Source organism: Scardinius erythrophthalmus (genome assembly GCF_964197995.2).
Source record: "Scardinius erythrophthalmus genome assembly, chromosome: 5".
Lineage (NCBI taxonomy): Eukaryota > Metazoa > Chordata > Actinopteri > Cypriniformes > Leuciscidae > Scardinius > Scardinius erythrophthalmus.
In genome coordinates this window covers 12,960,245-12,978,095 of record NC_138225.1, presented here as the reverse complement: position 1 = coordinate 12,978,095, position 17,851 = coordinate 12,960,245, and the positions used below count along the sequence as shown (strand labels likewise).

The 17,851-nt window shown below is 39.2% G+C and overlaps 2 protein-coding genes across 3 annotated transcripts in view; both read right to left on the bottom strand.

The window, feature by feature from the left end:
* coro1ca (coronin, actin binding protein, 1Ca) overlaps positions 1-4,576 on the bottom strand; it is a 50,834-nt gene extending 46,258 nt beyond the window's left edge. The window contains exons 1-2 of the mRNA XM_081366061.1: positions 4,507-4,576; positions 367-2,954 (exon numbers count right to left, since the gene is read on the bottom strand). Of these exons, the coding sequence (XP_081222187.1) occupies positions 367-2,954; positions 4,507-4,544 (2,626 nt within the window). The 5' untranslated portion in view covers positions 4,545-4,576. The remainder of the gene's footprint in view (positions 1-366; positions 2,955-4,506) is intronic.
* Positions 4,577-11,439: 6,863 nt separating this feature from the next.
* Positions 11,440-17,851, bottom strand: part of ssh1a (slingshot protein phosphatase 1a) — a 36,874-nt gene continuing 30,462 nt past the window's right edge. For both annotated transcript variants that reach the window (XM_081366065.1, XM_081366066.1), the window contains 8 exons: positions 17,352-17,546; positions 16,766-16,859; positions 16,375-16,503; positions 15,923-15,969; positions 15,454-15,600; positions 15,160-15,360; positions 14,039-14,732; positions 11,440-13,938 (listed from right to left, as the gene is read on the bottom strand). In XM_081366065.1, the coding sequence (XP_081222191.1) occupies positions 12,856-13,938; positions 14,039-14,732; positions 15,160-15,360; positions 15,454-15,600; positions 15,923-15,969; positions 16,375-16,503; positions 16,766-16,859; positions 17,352-17,546 (2,590 nt within the window). In that variant the 3' untranslated portion in view covers positions 11,440-12,855. The remainder of the gene's footprint in view (positions 13,939-14,038; positions 14,733-15,159; positions 15,361-15,453; positions 15,601-15,922; positions 15,970-16,374; positions 16,504-16,765; positions 16,860-17,351; positions 17,547-17,851) is intronic.

Here is a 17,851-nt window from a genome sequence, read left to right as displayed (position 1 = left end):
CCAACAGTGATACAACCTATATGTTGAGGTTGATTTTCCTGTACTGAAATTGCCACAAGATGGCACCATTATGCTGAAATTAACAATTTCATTATTTCCTGCATAACGAACGAACGATAGATAGATAGATAGATAGATAGATAGATAGATAGATAGATAGATAGATAGATAGATAGATAGATAGATAGATAGATAGATAGATAGATAGATAGATAGATAGATAGATAGATAGTGCAAGCATATCATATAGGTCTGGTTTAATATGAAACACATTGCAACTCAGGGAGTTTCTGCTCCATCTCTCTATCTGCCAAGCAAGGGGTCCTTGCATTACATAAACAACTTCCTTCTGAGAAATGTTCCTACCTTTTCTCACTGAAGGTTTTCTCTCTAGTGATTTGTCGGGTGATTTCTTTGGTTGATCAAATGCTGCTTTTATCTGTGATACTTTCACAGACTGTGCTGGATCTAAGGTCAGATCAACCCGGGCATCAGCTGGCTTGGTCCACTCCTTCATCTTCTTCTGCAACTCAATAGTTTCTTTTATCATATCTGAAACATGTCTTTTCTGTGCACCCTGCGGTGGTTCCATGATGGTGGTCAGGCCGCTTTCCATTGCGTGCTTGATGTCAAGCATGCTTAAATGTTTTTCCTCTAACGCATGAAAATGTGCATGTGTCAACAGCTTGTTCTGCTCTTTATCTTGTTTCTCGTTAGCTTGCATACTTATTAGGTTGCACATGGAGGAGGAATGTTGCACATCTTGTGCAGCAGATGTGTTTGCTGCACTGTCTGCTAATGCAGATCCTGCAATGCAACCATCCTGGACCTGATCGGAAATATCTGTCTGGCTTACAGTGGAATAGGTTGATGCATTTGTTGAAATATTCAAAAAACAATGCTCTTGTTGAGAAGAACCAGACAGAGTGACTTCTGTTTTCTTGTCCATGCCCAGCCTGTCATCTATGGGATTTGAAGCTGTCTCAGGACCAGCAATGAGCTCAGAGATGAAAGTATTTGCAGATGTTTCCTTACGCACGTCCGTTTTTGAGCTGATGGTATTCTGATTAGACTTGCTGACCTTGTCTCTCTCTGATGTTGTCATGTCGCCCGAGTTAGCGTTAGCATCTCTCTCTAATCTCTGCTGTTTAGTAGCATCTTCTACATCAATCACTGCACTTAAAGAAGAGGTATTTTCTGGATCCATCCTATGTTTAGTATCCTTCACTGTCTCTGGAACGGTTCGTATCACTGTATGTGGACTCATTTCTGCCAGAAACCACTCTAGACTTATCTCTGTGTGTACTTTGGCCTTTGCTGAAAGAGGGGAATCCTCTTTTTCATCTTTTTGCATAACTTGAACATCAGATTTAGAAGGGGGGTATGAATCCGTAATGGCTCCAGAGAATGTAATACATTTCTCATCTTCATAGCTTTGTAGCCAGGGTTTGTTTTCACCCAGCATACTTACACTGGCAATATTAGATGTCACAAAACAACCCTCTTCCGTTTCTGTTCCACGCAGAGAAAGATCTTTTATCTCGGATTTCTTCGCATGGGAACGATGGAGACCCTTTGAAGCAGATTCCAGATTTTCTCTTTCTTCAGTCTCTCTTATGCCATCTTTATTTTTATGAACTCCAGCGGGTGATCTCTCAAGTGAAGGTTCCTTTGTCCTAGGGCTCTCCAAGTCTGACACATTAAATTGCCTTTCTTTCTGAAGCTCATCCTGTGTGAATTCGCCTGCAGATATTTGTCGATGGCTCTCAGCGCGACCCTGAGGTGACTTGGATGCCACTTCTAAGGGGCTGAGGTCCTCTGGGCTTTGCGCTCGTTCTAGGCTCACAGCTTTGTTTTGTAAATCCACACCTGCCAGCGATGAACTAGTAAATCTGGTCTTCATGACATCATCTGTTGGCTGACACCAAGTAACGTTTTCTCTGGCTCCGCAGACATCTTTCATAGACCGCCCCTGGGTTTCGACGTTCTTCGGGGAAGAATGTTCAGCTTTTGGGGTTTCTGTTACAACCTTATCTGGATTCTCTGGCGACTTCTCCCGTATTCCTTCTTTGACTTGCTGTATTGCCTCAGTAATGTCCTTTGATGTCTCCATTTGTGAGTTCATCACGAGGTTTGATGTGCTGGGCTTGTTAAACGGCCTCTTGTTTTGTGATTCAGTCATGCTGGTCTTCAACTCTACATTTTCGGTAATGACCAAAGCTTTGTCTTGAACCGGAACGTTGGTGTTGGCGTCCCCACCACATGGTTTTGAAATGTCCTTCCATTCCAGAATCTCCCAAGTAGGCCCTGCATTTGTCACCACAGCATCAGTATCTAGTTTTCTGTCCCCTTCCTGGCACGTTAGCTTGTCGTCATCTCCACAAACAGATTCCATTTCGTCCTTTACATAGGAAGCACACTTCTTACTCCTGTTTTCTCCTTCGTGAGCACTTTCAGCTTTGTCTTTACCAGGAAAGTCACACCCAAGGTTTTCCTGATGTTCTAGATAGTCTTCCAGCATACTCTCCGAGCCTTTTCTCTCGTGATCAGGTTCACCAGCCTTCCATGTGCCTTGCAGGCAGCTGTCAGACTGTGTGATTCCATTCAGCTGCTGTGGAGCCAGCGGTTCAGCCCTGCCTTCCTCACTACTCTTTCTTCCTCCCACTTTCTCACCATCCCCTCCCTCCACAACCCCCGCATCCGTGGGAGCACACACCTTATCAAGAGAATCCAAACTGTGCTCTGGTGTAGGTGATGGTGACTCCCTGCCTGGGCCTCCATCCAACCTTCCAGCGGCTGCTTTCTCCTCATCTGTCCCGACATCGTCAGTCTCAATGGTTGGATTTCCTTCCTCTGTTGCCCCCCCAGGGTCTGGGCTCGGTCCCTTTTCCTCTGGTCCTGCAGAGCTGTTGTCCTGCACTGGCTCCCCCTCCTTGCCCTGGTTTTGTCCCATTCTGTGGAAAAAAGAGAGAGAGAGAGATGTTACTGGCAGTGTATTGTGGCGGACCACAAGATGTTGATGATGGCATGACTCTGGCATGCAGGTTATGCCAGTGTTTATCTGAAATTCTCCCACACTTTCACTCCCCTGTACACAGTTTTATACCAACTAACTGTCTCTTTCACCTTTCTTTCTATACTTGTCATTTCGGATGTCAATCACAGGCAAACATGACTTGTTCTGTTTTTTTTTTTGCTCTGTCTTCCTTATCTTATTTATTGGCAATGAAAGACTTATTGTCTCAGGTATTAACTGCTCATTAAAATACAGATTCCCTGTGGAAATAGTGCCAGTAAAAGTAAAAGCACACCTTTTAAAATTTAACTTGAGTATAAGTAAGTCCCACTTGGAGCGGTTCGAGTAAGACCGGTTACACATACAAATTCATAATTATTAGATACAAAATCTAAAAATTATATAATTGACATAATATGACATAAAAAGATCATAATTTATGACTTTTTTTCAGAATTATGATTTACCAAGGCACTGAGCTTAAGTAGATTAGAGCTCAGTATGGCATTGTTATGAATAATGAGGTGTCAGCACACTCAAGCTTTGAGGATCTTTTTTTTTTTTTCATGATGTTAACTTGTTTTTTATTGCTTTGAGAGAAAAGAGTCATATGTTCTTGCTCATTTTGAATGAGACCACACCAATTCGGTTGCTCGTTAACGAGACTTGCTCTAACCAGATCACTGAATCGGTGAGTTGTTAATTGCTGCAATCGGATCAGTTGAATTCACAACAGAATTGTTCAGTGCAATTTGTGAATCGCATCAAAAAGAAGCGGCTCAAAAGAATGATTCATTCACAAATTGGATATCATGTCTCTCTTGATTTTTCTTTTTTTTTTCACTTCAAACATTAAAATTTATATTTTTTTAAAACAATGAAACACTTTGGCATAGTAACTGAGTAAAATGATCATGACTATTCACCATTGTGCAAAACTAACCAAATGAAATAGCTGAGTGTATTTTACTTGAACCTTGACTTTGGTGGGAACAGTGTTTCTTTCCTCAGTGTCTTGTGACTACAGCATATCTGAGCAGCCATTGACTGTTCATGCTTGTCTCGTTACATGAACTCTACTGTCAGCAGGAACACCAATTAGAGTCACAAGACTTTGCAGGAGCTCTCCTGTAAAACACTGTCAGTCACAGTCCTCTTAGAAAGTACTGTACATTTTCACACCTAGACATTACATCAATTAATCAAACAATCAATCAGCCAACCTATCAATCCATTCTGAAAGTATTTGGGGATAAATATGATGCTATGTCCAGTATAAACATTTAAAGCAGTACACTGTAGAGTTAAAAGGGATCTGAAAGTTTTCAGAAAAAGAGGCATTTGGCTTCATGCTGCTGACAGCAATGTTGAGGAAGATGAGTGCGTCAGGCAATTCAATCCCGAGACACACATTGGCACATAAGCCTGCGCTCTGTCACACATCATTTAAAGGGCTTACAGGCTCATGAAAGCCACTGATGAAATCTTACTTTGGGTCACACTTCCTATCTATTTCCTGTCTGTACATCTCCCAAAAAAATCTCTGATTCCTCTTCTCATCTGTCAATGTCTCCTCTCCCCCTGGAACAAAAGCAGCATGAACATAATAGAAAATTCTTTTTAATTTGTTCATCAAGGACACAATAAATTGATCAAAAGTGACAGTAAAGACATGCATATTTCAATATTCAGTAAATTCATATATTCGCATTCATATATTTTCTGTTCATCAATGAATCCTGAAAAAAATGCATGGCTCTATGCAGCACAACTTTTTAAAATACTTTAAAATCAGTTATTTTAAATTGTAGTAATATATCACAGCATATGCTGTTTTTACAGCATTTTGATCAAATAGCCTAAATGCAGCCTTGCATTTACAAGAGACTTCTTTCAAAAACATTACAAAAAATCTTACAAACCCTAAACTTTTGAACAGTAGTGTTTGTTTTAGGGCTGAAGTTCAGTGAAGATTTTACTTAAAAAATTGGTCTTGCATCTCATATCAGACAGTTAATTCTATCAAATAATATGACTAACTTGTGCATCCTGTATTTTAATATTCATGAAGACACACACACTGTAAAAAGTGAACAGTTGGATCAACTTAAAAAAATTACTTCAATTGGTAACACCTAAAGAAATTAAGTTTACTCAACTTAAATTATCACATTTTTCACGATAAAACGTGATAATTTAAGTTGAGAAAACTTAATTTCTTTAGGTGTTACCAATTGAAGTAATTTTTTGAAGTTGATCCAACTGTTCAATTTTTACAGTGCACGGCACACAAATGCAACAGGTTTTTTGAGAATTATCTACTTAAATTTTAAGCGCAGATAGAATTTTTCTACATTTGTGAATGTAGAAAACGTACAAAATAAAGGAGTCACTACAGTGACCATGTGTTTCGTGTTCATCTGCTTCACTCTCTAGTTCTTGAGAGCCCTCAACAAACACATTTACAGGAACTCACACACAGAACTAGAGGCGTCCTTGTCATAGCAAAGTTGAAACGTGGCTACACAGTGATGTTTTCAATTCTGTCCTGGGACAGACTAGAATAGACAATTGATTTGCTCACAAAGCCATTGCATTGTCTCATTGCTCAATATTAAAAGCTCTTTATAACTTCCTCGAAGTTTTATCTTTGTAAGACCTTTGGTTTATAAATCAGAGAGTTATTGTTTAATGGGATGGTATATCATTTATCAAACTTTTACCAGTCCATTTTCCTCATTTACTTCTCTGTAAAGCGCTCGCAGACACCGACAGGATTCCCTAGAAGGCCATCTCATCTTAAACCTCCACAACTGCTCCATTGTGCTGCATCCGCCACCCTGACACTTAAGGCAAGTCACTTGATTTCCTTGTGGCTCGCTGCCTCTCCCATGCATGCAGAATCGAAAAGGACTGAACAACAACTATATGAAACATCTCTTCACTGTCTCAGAAAGTTTTATTGTCTCAATAAACAAGTGTTTAAATTAAAAACCCAAGCAACTTGTCCAACTCAATGGACGGCACACCACGGAATCAACTTCTATGGGAACAATTTGTCTCAAGTAAAGAAGTGGATACTCACCGATACTCCCGTGTCTGCACCGTAACTCCAGGACAAGACCACTCTTTGTTTGATGGATGGATGTTCTGGCTGAGTTCTGCTGGCAAATGGGCTTTTATTACTCTCATGATGTCACAGATACATTTGCCTAATGCAGTAAGTCAGTCCCAGTGTAGAAGCACAACAACTTTCAGATTCAGGAAGATATTCAAAGAACAGTTCACCCAGAAATGACATTTTTATCATAATTTGCTTACCCTGTATGATCTCCTTTCTACTGCGCAACACAAAAGGAGATGTTTAGCAGAATGTTCACACTGCTATTTTCCATACCATGAAAATGGATGGGGACCAGGGAGGTGAAAAATGAGGAAAAGCACCATAAAAAATGACTTGATAATAGGAAATGAGAGTCATTCCAACACTGTAAGAAATTCTTTTTTGAAGATGTAAAAATAACAGATAATAGTTTTTCTACTTCGAAATTTCTTTGTAATTGTGAAATTTACAAGCAATTTCTTGTTTATTCTACATGATTTTGTTTTTCAGTGTACCGGTAGGTTTGATGTCACCAAATGATGTCAATGCAAATTGGAAAATGGGTATATTCAAATGACATGAATGAGAATTGACAGAAATGTCAAAGACTGTAATTGAACAACGACTTTTTGAAGCTTGACAGTCCTTGATATGGAAAAGAACAATGTGAAGATCTTACCTAGTTGTGCAACGGATCACTAAACTCACGATTCGGGTCAAATTATGTTTTTTTACTTTAATTTTCATTTATTACTTATAGCCCAAGTTCTTTGATATGTCAGAAAAAAAAATTAAACTTTATTAATGACAAGTGAACAGTCAAATACACAAATTTCAAGCATAGATAAAGTTACAAAAAGGTCTAACAGTAGTAATCAGGTAAGATATGTAAAATAACAATAGTGTTCACAGTATAAATTAAATATAGATTAGTCTTTGTTAAAGATGTTTTGTTGTTTGATTAACATTAATGACAGCAGCAGATATTTATAGGCTGCTGTCACTTTAAGAGAAGCAAAAGAGGAATCAATTCGGTGTTTGTGCGCTATCTGAAACGCGCCATATGTTTGCGCGTGCTTCGGGCATTTCTCTCAGATAACAGTGCACGAATTTAGTTTTCTTTCGCCTCTTTGCGCTTTAAAGGTTTAAAATCGCTTGGATGTGTAATTGTCAAGAAAAAACACGTGCAAATGATAAACTTTCACTCTATGATGGTTAAACTTAGCAATTGATCTGCGAATCGCATGCGTGCCGAACCATGAGGCCTGGACCTGGTCCATATCATCCTGCGATCCGTTACACTCCTAGTTTAAAATGACATGAGGGTGAGTAAATTATGACAGAATTTTCAATTGTAGGTAAACTGTGCCTTTAAACAAATGTATGACTTATTATTACTATTATTAACAACAGATCTGCCACCGTCCTAAGGCCTTCATTTTATTTTTTCTCAAAGCAAAGGCCCTTATTCAGCACCAAAACATGACATAACCATACTCCTCTTTTATCCCACAGCAGGTTAACTGAGCTGTTATCTGTACGGTTTATATCCTCTTACTGTTAATGTGTCAACTTCATAGCCATTCTCAGTTTAATGTCCTTAAGAATCGCTCCCTCTGTGTTTAATTTAGTTCTTTGTATTTACAGATTAAATTGTTCAGGGAGCTTTTTTAAGCTACGCTCCTTTGATCAAAACCTACACACATTCCACCAAGGGTGCAATGATACAAAGTAATAGTGTGACTGACTGTCTTGCGGCTCTGTGCTTTTCTCAAAATAGCAGTGAACGTAAAGACAACTACCCTGGACCTCTAGTGTAAACTGAGACACTGATAGTCATGGTAACAGAGATACAGGACGTGAGGAGAGCATGGTATCAGTATGGTACCACTTTATCAGTATTACAGCCGTGTACCAGTCTCCATGGCCAAAGTTTAGAAGTTTCCTGATATAATTCACAGAAGGGGAGTAGAAACTGTGATCGGATAGAGAGATACTGACTAAAGTTTGCACGAAAAGAAGCTGCAAATACATGGGAACAAAGCCTTATAAATCTTCCTGTTATGCGACTGGTCACCATGGCAATGATCATAACAGGATGCTCTCGTTTTCTCTTAGATAATAAAGGACAAATGACTTCAGCACACAGTTCACCAGACATTGAGACTGAAGAGAGAAAACAGGCCACACAGAGGTGGAATCGGAGGCTTCTGTGGAAGAACTTGGTGACTCCTTCTGAAAGACCATCAGGAGGACATATTTATTTCACAGGTCCCATTTCAGCCACACTTATAAATGTATGATGTCATTATACATTATAACTAAATATCAAACCAAGTGGCAATTATAATAAGTAAATAGAACTAGAACTAGAAAAAAGATCTAGAACCCTAAAAAATGTATCATGGTTTTCACAAAAATACAGAGCACCAAATCAGCATATTATAATGATTTCTGAAGATACACGATACACTGAAGACTGGAGTAATGATGCTGAAAATTTTGCTTTGCCAACACAAAGTACATTTTAAAATATATTATAATAGAAAATATTTAATATTTAAATTTGCAATAATATTTTACAATATTACTTTTTTTTTAAATAAACCAAAACAACTTTTTTAAATTTACAATATTATTATTTATTTATTTATTTTTTGTATTTTTGGTCAAATAAATGCAGCCTTGGTGAGCACAAGCACACATTTTGAATCAAAATAGGTTTTGTTACTGTAGGTTTTAAAAGATAAACACATACATTATTGTTGGATATTTTCTGTGTCATCAGACATTTTTTAACTGTGACAAAAGTGTCCATATACTTGTTAGGGACACTTACTTACCTTATCAATAACTAGCGCATCAATACAAAATAAAATCATGATCATTTATCTCCATCCTTTGATCATAAAGGACAATGATCATGCATTTTCTGCTTCCTCACTGATCTGTCCATTAACATAACTTTATTTCTTTACAAAAGACCAGTTGTAAAGTACCAGCTGCATTTCACCCCTATATTAGCGAGAAAATTAAATTCACAGACCGATCATATGCACTTATTCTGAGAAGACTTGAAGGCCATTAACCACCCTCTTACAACCTCAAAGCCTGCAATAAAACCTCGTCATGCGAGCAAGGAGGTCTAGCCTGTAGTTGCATAAGCTGGCTGATCTAACTGCACAACCATGCCAGAATATACTGAGCACAGATGGCACTCTATGATGTCATAATACTATAGTAGAGTGCGTTAACCAATCAAAAAAGAGTCTTAAATGGCCTAGATTAAAGTATTTTGCCAGTAAATGTAGCAAACATGACAAGAAAAACAAACAAAGATTGCATGAAAAAGTTTATTCCCATAATAAACACATACAGTACATCAACAAAATGTACAAAGTGCAATATGCATTGAAACTACAGCAAATCTGCAGTACAAAAAAAGAAGAAAAAATTACTGCATACTTAATAATGAAAACAATGGTGACCTGGTGAGGAGAAGCGAGCGCTCCTATTTTGTGAGCATCGCAATTAATCAGCATCGCTAATTCACAAAATGACGCTCAATATCCAACTAGAGGAAAGTCTATGGATGATTTGGGAACAGAATCAATGTAACATTCTCAAAAAAAAAAAAAAAAAAAGCCACTGTCTCTCCCATGCAAATAGCTTGAATCTATGGTGGTTCCATAAGCAACAACATCAACAAATGTGGCATTTAATATTGATTCTCAACACAAAACTTTGGTTATCACTTCATACTTGAAAAGCATAAAATCCTTCCTTGCTCCTTTGGAAAGGAAAACCTCCCCAAAATTGACAACTCTAACAGCTTTCATGAGTTTGCAGTGTCTTCATCTTTAATTAAAATGAAATAATGCCAAATTTCAATGATCTGTTTCTATTTTCTCTTATACAACAATAAAATTTAGGAGTGTACAGTAGGAAAATGTCTGCCAGCTTTAAAATGTGCCCATGTAACCCATTGGCCTCTGCCTTAACTGGCAACATTCTCAAATGGGAGTCAACACAGAACAATGCCTCTAGTGCTTCTGGGTAAGGCACTTGATGTTGATGACACAAGACAATGCAGGCAACCAATAACATTTAATCTGTAATCTCTGACTCACATTTGACCTCAATATGGCATCAGACACAAAATGGCAAAGACTTCGGCGAGAAGAGGAGGGTTCAGGGCACATTCAAGAGGATGCATGTAACGGTTCATGACAGAAAACTGCTTTCTAGCTTATTTTTCCTCTTAGATTTTATATTCAGGCCCCAGAAGGAATATTAAATAGTGTTGATACTTGTCCAATCAACCAAAAATCATTCAGGCAACCATCTACAGAATAGAGGAACTTATTCAAGTTGACTTTTTAGATGGAAGTACCATGAGCAATTCTGTTATATGACCAACATACATATTTACATACAGTGTACTGCTGTGTATATGTGAGGAAGCGGAGACGTGTGTATGTACTATGAGCCTGCTCATGTTTTTAACATTAAATCGACACACATTCTCTGAAAGGGTTTTGTGTTCATAAATAGTTCACAGTAATGGTGTAGCCGCTGTTCAAGGCACCGCACACACTCGCAAACTTCACATTTCTGTTGCTCAAACTCAATGTGATAGCATAGATACATGTACAAAATCAGTTTAAAAAATATTGGAAAAGTATGCTGCATAATAATGAACCTCAAGTACTTTAACTCAAGCTGTAATCAGCCGACTGATTGGTAAATAAAGGGCTGTTGACACCAGGATATGAACAAACAGTTGGATTGATGGGTTTGTTATCAAAGCTTGTGTGATCACAACAACTGGTATGGCAAGTGTCCTCAGACACAGAGGTGGTTATCACTGTCAAAAACATGTCTGGTACTTTTCTTTTCACCCCAAATATCACATAAAATCTATAAAATCAAAAACAAGGAATTATATTTTGCTTAAATGCTTCAAATGAATCCTATTTTTTAAATTAACATTACTGTAATGCTTAAAATATACATATATATATATACATATATTTTGTTACTTTATTGCAAAGCAGTATATTCTTGATGTATTATTTAGATAATATTTGTTGTATGGCTTTTATTTTATGCCAATTCAAGTAGCAGTAGTATAAGCAGTATTTTTATTACACTGCATTAGTATGAATTTAAAAGGGAATTTCCATTGAGAGCAATGAGAATAAAAAAAGACAAGTTATTTGTATGTTCATAGTCATAAAAATGGGGTTCAGTTCCTAAATGCAAAATATAATTTAATATAGTTTAAAATGTATTTTTTCTCTTCTGATTTTTTGGGGCGAAATGTGACCTGGACATGCTTTTGTGAAATTCACCCACACAGACACACACTCACAGTTTAACAGTTATTGAAACCATGTCACACCTTTGCTTTGTGATTGTTGTCTGATCTTGTTTCAGAGTGACCATCTTCAGATCTACCTCTGTATAGATCTGGTTCAAAAGGCCAATCTACCTTACTTTGATTTCATTATGGAAAACTGACAGCGAGTACAAACAGGAAAAAGAGTTAGAACAGTAAAGCCATAACATGGTGGGAATCATCAGCAAACTGCAAAAGCTACTGCCTCAGGAACAAGTCTTTAAAAATAACAGTCACTCTTTACATGGGTAAATGATTCATTTGTATCACATTTGGAGACATGGAGCAGCTCTTCTGCTAGAGAAACTACTATGGAGGAGTTTGCAATGATATAAAATCTCTACAAGAACAAGTATGTGCTATTAGAGACTGTAACAGTAATAGTGACCCAAACATTTCCCCAAAACCCTACCGCTATTTTGACAGCAACATGGACAGTCACATTCGTAAGAACAGAAACTGCATCTATGAGCGTTTCAGTGGATTGAAAACAGCAGCTTGAAGTTGCCTCCGATTTTCTGATTGTCTTTCAACACCATCATCAAGTATTAAAAAGATGGAAGAATCCCAAACAAATCTCCTTTTGGTGGTCCTCCATCAGCTTTCCCAATGAGCCTCCACACACACTGCGATGTGTGTGAAGACTGAAGTGTTTACGAACAGTACTGTACTGGTATGAGGTACTACTTTGAAACCTGTGAGTGAATCATCAGTGCTCTGTTAATGATAAAAAGAGTCCATCAACATAAAAAAAAAAAAAAAAAAAAAAACCTTTCCTAGTCACGGCAAAAAGTCCATTTCCTTTCACCATCCAGCCAGGAAGCATGAGCACAGCAGGGTGTATGATTTTTTTTTTAAAACCCTTTTCAAATGTGTGACCATGTCCGAAGGAATCTGTGACTCATACCGGGCGACAATTAAGTGATTTATGGTGCGATAAATGGGTGGGCTGATGGAAACATTACACAATAGTCTATTTTGACGCTTTCAAGTAATGGCCTCTGGGATGGCGAGTGCTTATTTTGCTTCCGAACAGCAGAGAGGAAGAGCAGTGAAAACCTCATGAACTGTTCGTCACTCAGTGCAATACACATCTATTGAGCCTGTCCAGAAGGTTTTGGATTCATTGAATATTATTTTTATATTCATAACAGAAAGCAATTCTTTTGTAGAAGACAATGTTTACCCAACTTGTTAGATCTGTTCACCTCAAGAACTTCTGTGAATGGCCAATTTTCCCCATGTGGCTGAAATGTTTAAAAAATATATAAATATAAATATCTCAGTAACATCGCTGCAGAACTGGTACTGTTGCTCTAAAACTGTTGCCCGCTGTCAGCTCTTGGACTCTTCAGGTCCAGCTTCGCCTTGGTTGAAGACCTCCATGTTGGTGGAGGTCGAGGAAGAGGGCCACGGTCTGGCCCACTCTGGGCTGAGTGAGTGCTCAGGTTCTGGGGACAATGATAGCATGAGAAGGGTCCCTGCATCAGAGGAGCATGCGGAGCACAAGTCCTCAGATGAGAAGGTGAGGCTGCCTAGTTTGGCGAGAGAGTTGGAACGCTTTAGTCGAGAAGGTACAGTAAGTCCTGCAAGTCGCATTCGGGCTTCAATTTCTTGGGTACGTTGACGCACAAGGCCTGGTTTGCCGCGTACGCTGCGGAGGCTGTCGCTGCTGGAGCTGCGGGTGAGCGTGGAACCATGCGGGGAGGAGACTGGTGTCTGGCCACCTGACCCGAGGACCGCCAACAAGACTTCATTCGTCAGTGGCACTTCTGCTTCGGTAGCGAACTCTGCCCGTGTTCCAAAAGGCCTGTGGAAAGGGTCGGTTGGATCACTGGAATTGTTTGTTGCATCCTCGGTTTTGCCTGAACCTGCTCCCCGTTGCTCATTTGCACGTGCACGCTCCTGGAAGAGACCGGAGAGTTTTTCCAAGCGCTCTTTTCGGCGACGAACAAGGCCAGAGCGTTGCAGCTGCATCAGAGTCTCTTGTTGTTGTGGAGAACAAGCGGCCTCCGCCTTCTCCAAGCCCTTCATCTCTCTCTCGTTCCTGGGTAGAGCAGAGGAACCTTGTGCATCAGTCTCTTTCTGTCTGAAATCTCCTTCCCCTTTGGCCTCAAGCATCGGAGTCCGGTTCTCAGTTTCTTTGTCAAGAGATTTGCCATCTGGCTTATCTTTATTGCCCGAGGGCATTGCATTGGCATCAAGGCACAGATCTGAGGCAAGCTTACCACACTTGGCTGTCATGGGCAAGTTGGCACAGGGTGGCGTCTGAATAGAGATATTGGGCACACTGTTGAGGGGTAAAGGGGCAAGGCCTTGTCTGTTAGTCTCCAACAGAGCACTCTGGGTGGGCTTGGAAGCAAACAACAAACCAGGAGCAAGCCTCGGCTTAGCATGCTGCTTCAGATGGGCACTTTCCTGAACAAGAAAAGACAAGAAAAAACTATGTAATGCAAATAATATGTGATGCAAATGGTGCAAGGTGCTAATACTTGGTGCGATCATGCGAGAAACTTACAGTGAGCTTTTGTTGTGTTCTGAGGTGGTTATTGTTGTTGGAGTTCTCATTGCACAGATGATTCAGGCTTGCAAGATCAATCCCCTTTTCATTTGACAACTCCTCACTATCCTTCCTTCCTCCCTCATTTCCATCTCCTCTCTTTGCTCCTTCTGCTAATGCCTCCATTTCTGCTTGCTCTTTCTGAGCCTCCTCTTCATCCTCCTCCTCCACCGTGCTGAACTCCAAACGTAGACGTAGTTCCTCCAAAGGCTCCGCCCCTCGAGAACAGGTTCGAGCGGTCGTACCCTCTTCTGGGACACCGAAATGGGGTAAATGAAGGCCGTCGCGCCCCTCGATGGTTTCATCATCAAGAAGCGCATCTTTCTCCACATCGGCAACCTCGATGAAGACACGATCTACATCCACCAGAGGTGGTGCATGGACAGGCGTGGAAGGGTTGCTGTCGAGGGCTGAGTCAGACAGGCGGCGGAAGTAGTAGTGGTAGTTTTGTGGGTGGCCGGGGTCAAGATCTAGGCTAATTGGAGAGGAATGGGCGGTAGGCTCACAGCATACGGTGACCCTGGGATTTGTGGGGTCAGGGGTGACGTGATCCACAGTCTCTGCATTCACACAGCAAGGGGAAGCAGCTTGCTCACAGTCAGGGTGATCGCAATCTGAATCAGGACGCCACAGGCGGTTATGACGCTGCTTACTGAAAGGAAAAAAGACAAAGCTTTAAAAAAAAAAATGTCGTTTCAAACCTGTGTGACTTACTTTATTCTCCAAAACTGAAAAAAGAATATAGTTTCAGGAAAGAATGTTTCTTTGATTAATCGATTTGATTTTTGGGGGATAAATTATTTTATATAAATGAATATAATATAATATAATAATAATAATAATAATAATATAAATTTTCTTTATTTATAAATTATGTGTCTTGTCTATACAATGATGGTTAATGTGGTCCAAAAGCAACACTGGGCCCTAACTTTTATTGTAAAAAAAAACAGAACAGACATCTTTAATATCTGGTACACAGAAGAAAGAAATGTGAACAAAAAAAATTTTTTTGGGGTGAACCATTAACAAGAAATACACATACCAAACTACAATAAAAAAGGAAATTTCTCTTGTACCTGGCATCCAGTATGCCCTCATACTCCGCCAGCTGTCTCATGAAGCTGGCATTGGGACGGGTGATACTGCGCTTCTGTTTGACGAAGTTATATGCTTTCTCCAGAGTCCAGCCGTTCTCTTTCATTGCATATGCTATTACAGTAGAGGCCGAGCGGCTTACACCCATCTTACAGTGAACCAAGCATTTGGATTGATTCTTTCTGTAGAGTACAGAACAAAACAGCACGGAGGGTGTGAAAAACCATAAGGAATGAGAAAAGTATGTTGCTTATTTTTTAAGATAAGTGGCTTACTTTGCTTTGACAATAAAGTTGTAGGTTTCGTTCCAGTGAGCCAGTAAGTCTGTGGCCTCGTCGTCGTACACTCGGATGTTGTGGTAGCAGAATGTTCCTGGGAAAAAGTTGTCTATTTCCCTTGTAACATTTAAGATGTAGCCCACCCTAAAAATGGCAATGAATTTAAATGAGGAGATGCCATAAATTACATCTGGACAACAATAGAAATCCATATTGCATGCAAGTTTATTCTTGTTCTTTAAATAAGGCACTAAAAATACACCCTGCTTCTTGCTGTGCTTTGATTGCTTTACTCTGAACTTTAGCTGAAATGGGAGAAAATGTTGCCCTTTAAGAGGTGATATGATACATACTCACCTTAAACTTTCACATTTACCGAACATTAACCCATTTACAGAAGAAGTCTCTTGAAAAAACAGTATGGGAGGAAAACAAACTGTGGATGCCAGTAAAAGGTAAAACTCACCCAGTTTCCTGAAGTTCCTCAAGATTAGAAGCATTCCATTCAGAACCCTGAAAAATGAACGATGCAAATCACTGGCTTTTTAGGGAAATTGGCATCTAGTGCCCCATATATGACAAATATCATCTGCTCTTCTACAGAACTAACAAGCTTTACATTAATAAATGTATACTAACTTCTGTGTCAAACTTCTTATCAAACAAGTGCTTCAAAATTTCAGCTTTTATTTGCATTTTATTTTGTACATATTTAACCAATTGGTTATTTGATGTAATTTGTTATTTTTATATTTTGGATAATTAATTACCTTATTTTCAAGGATAATTTTTAATTTTGGGGTAGGGTCTGCTGGGGGTGATGTGATTTGCTCATCATTATATGATAAAACCAATAAAAAGAGGGGGAAACGGTGGTGTTAGGGTTATTAGTGGCTTTCTGATAAAAGCAGCACTAACCAGATAAAGGTGGTCAAAGATGAGAGTGGCTTTATCCATCTGCCCAAGAATAAGCAGCATCTCATTGTCTATGAACTCTTTGTACTCTTTCAGGTTGCGGTTCATCTGTTGTTCCAGCTCACTACGAATCTAAGGAAAAACACACATCATTATTGACTTGCAGACTCAACAACTGTTATGTCATAGATCCTATTTACAACTGTAGTTAAGATCATTCTCCTGAAATCTGATCACAAGAGTTCAGCCGAGACACATTGCTGGATCCTGGTGGCAACGTGTCTCAAATGTTTCTCCTGTGACCACTTATGATTTTGAGTCTGTCGTGAAATATATCACTCAGTATGTCAGTATGTCACTGCGTTTTTTTATGCACTCTGCATTTCCCGCTGACCTCTTTGGACGTGACATTTTCAAAGTCCTGGTACATCATGATACTCCTGAGTCTGGATTTGATTAAACATTCTGTCCTCTCCCTCTCTGTTGGCCTGAGAAACAGAAACAGAACACAATGTAGATTCAAGAAAGAGCATCATTTTAAGATGAAGGTTGTTGTTTTATTTGTTTTACTTTTTTTCCGTTTGGGAAAATTCATCATCTTTAAAAAATTCTAAACAAACTATATAAAAATCATATACAAGAAAACATACAAAAAACTACCCACACAATATATGTTTAATTTTACAAAGAAATCACGTTTCTTTGACCATCATGATTAGCTCAACACAACAACACTAGCTCAACCAATTGCACTGCACCCTTCTCTTTTAAAACTTTACTCAAAGTGCATCTCCTCAGTTCCTACAGATACATTCAATTGTGATAACCCTCAACAAATATGTCCGGTTTTGCTCATGGTCTCAGTTGGACACAAAAGGACAATGCAAAAAAAAAGAAAAGTCACTTCCAAAAAAAACAAATCAAAATGTAGAATTAAATCTGCCTGTGGTTTTCACAAGTGCCAAGGACTCTGCACTCACTTGTCAACAAAGACTGCAGGAGAGTCTGGCCGCAGTGTTTCCAGGTCCTGCATGGCATTCCACTCGTTGATGCAGCTCTGTTCAGAGCCGATACAGCTCTCATAGTACCCCGTCCATGTGAGCGCCATGCCGCCGGGGAAGTAGTTGTACCTTCGTGAAACCTCACATGCCTTGTGTAAAATCTGCAGTGCAGACCTGAAGGAAGAGCAGGTTAAAGGTGAGCAAGATGGAGAGACCTGTGCAAATGATCACAATGCGAGTTTCTCTTTTTGGGGTCCATATGCTAGGGCTTCACAATAAAATAAAGTATAATCTTAAAAAGGATCAAACAGTGTCTCAAATTGAGTTAAAAATGACACTGGTGAAACAAAACACTAATCTCAGTTGATTAAGGGCATTTTCCCACCAGGCTCATTTGTTTCTTGAGTTTTCTCCCTTAGATTCAGTTTGCTTAGGGATATATGAACAGCAATTGCGCTCAGATCTGCACCAAAATAATT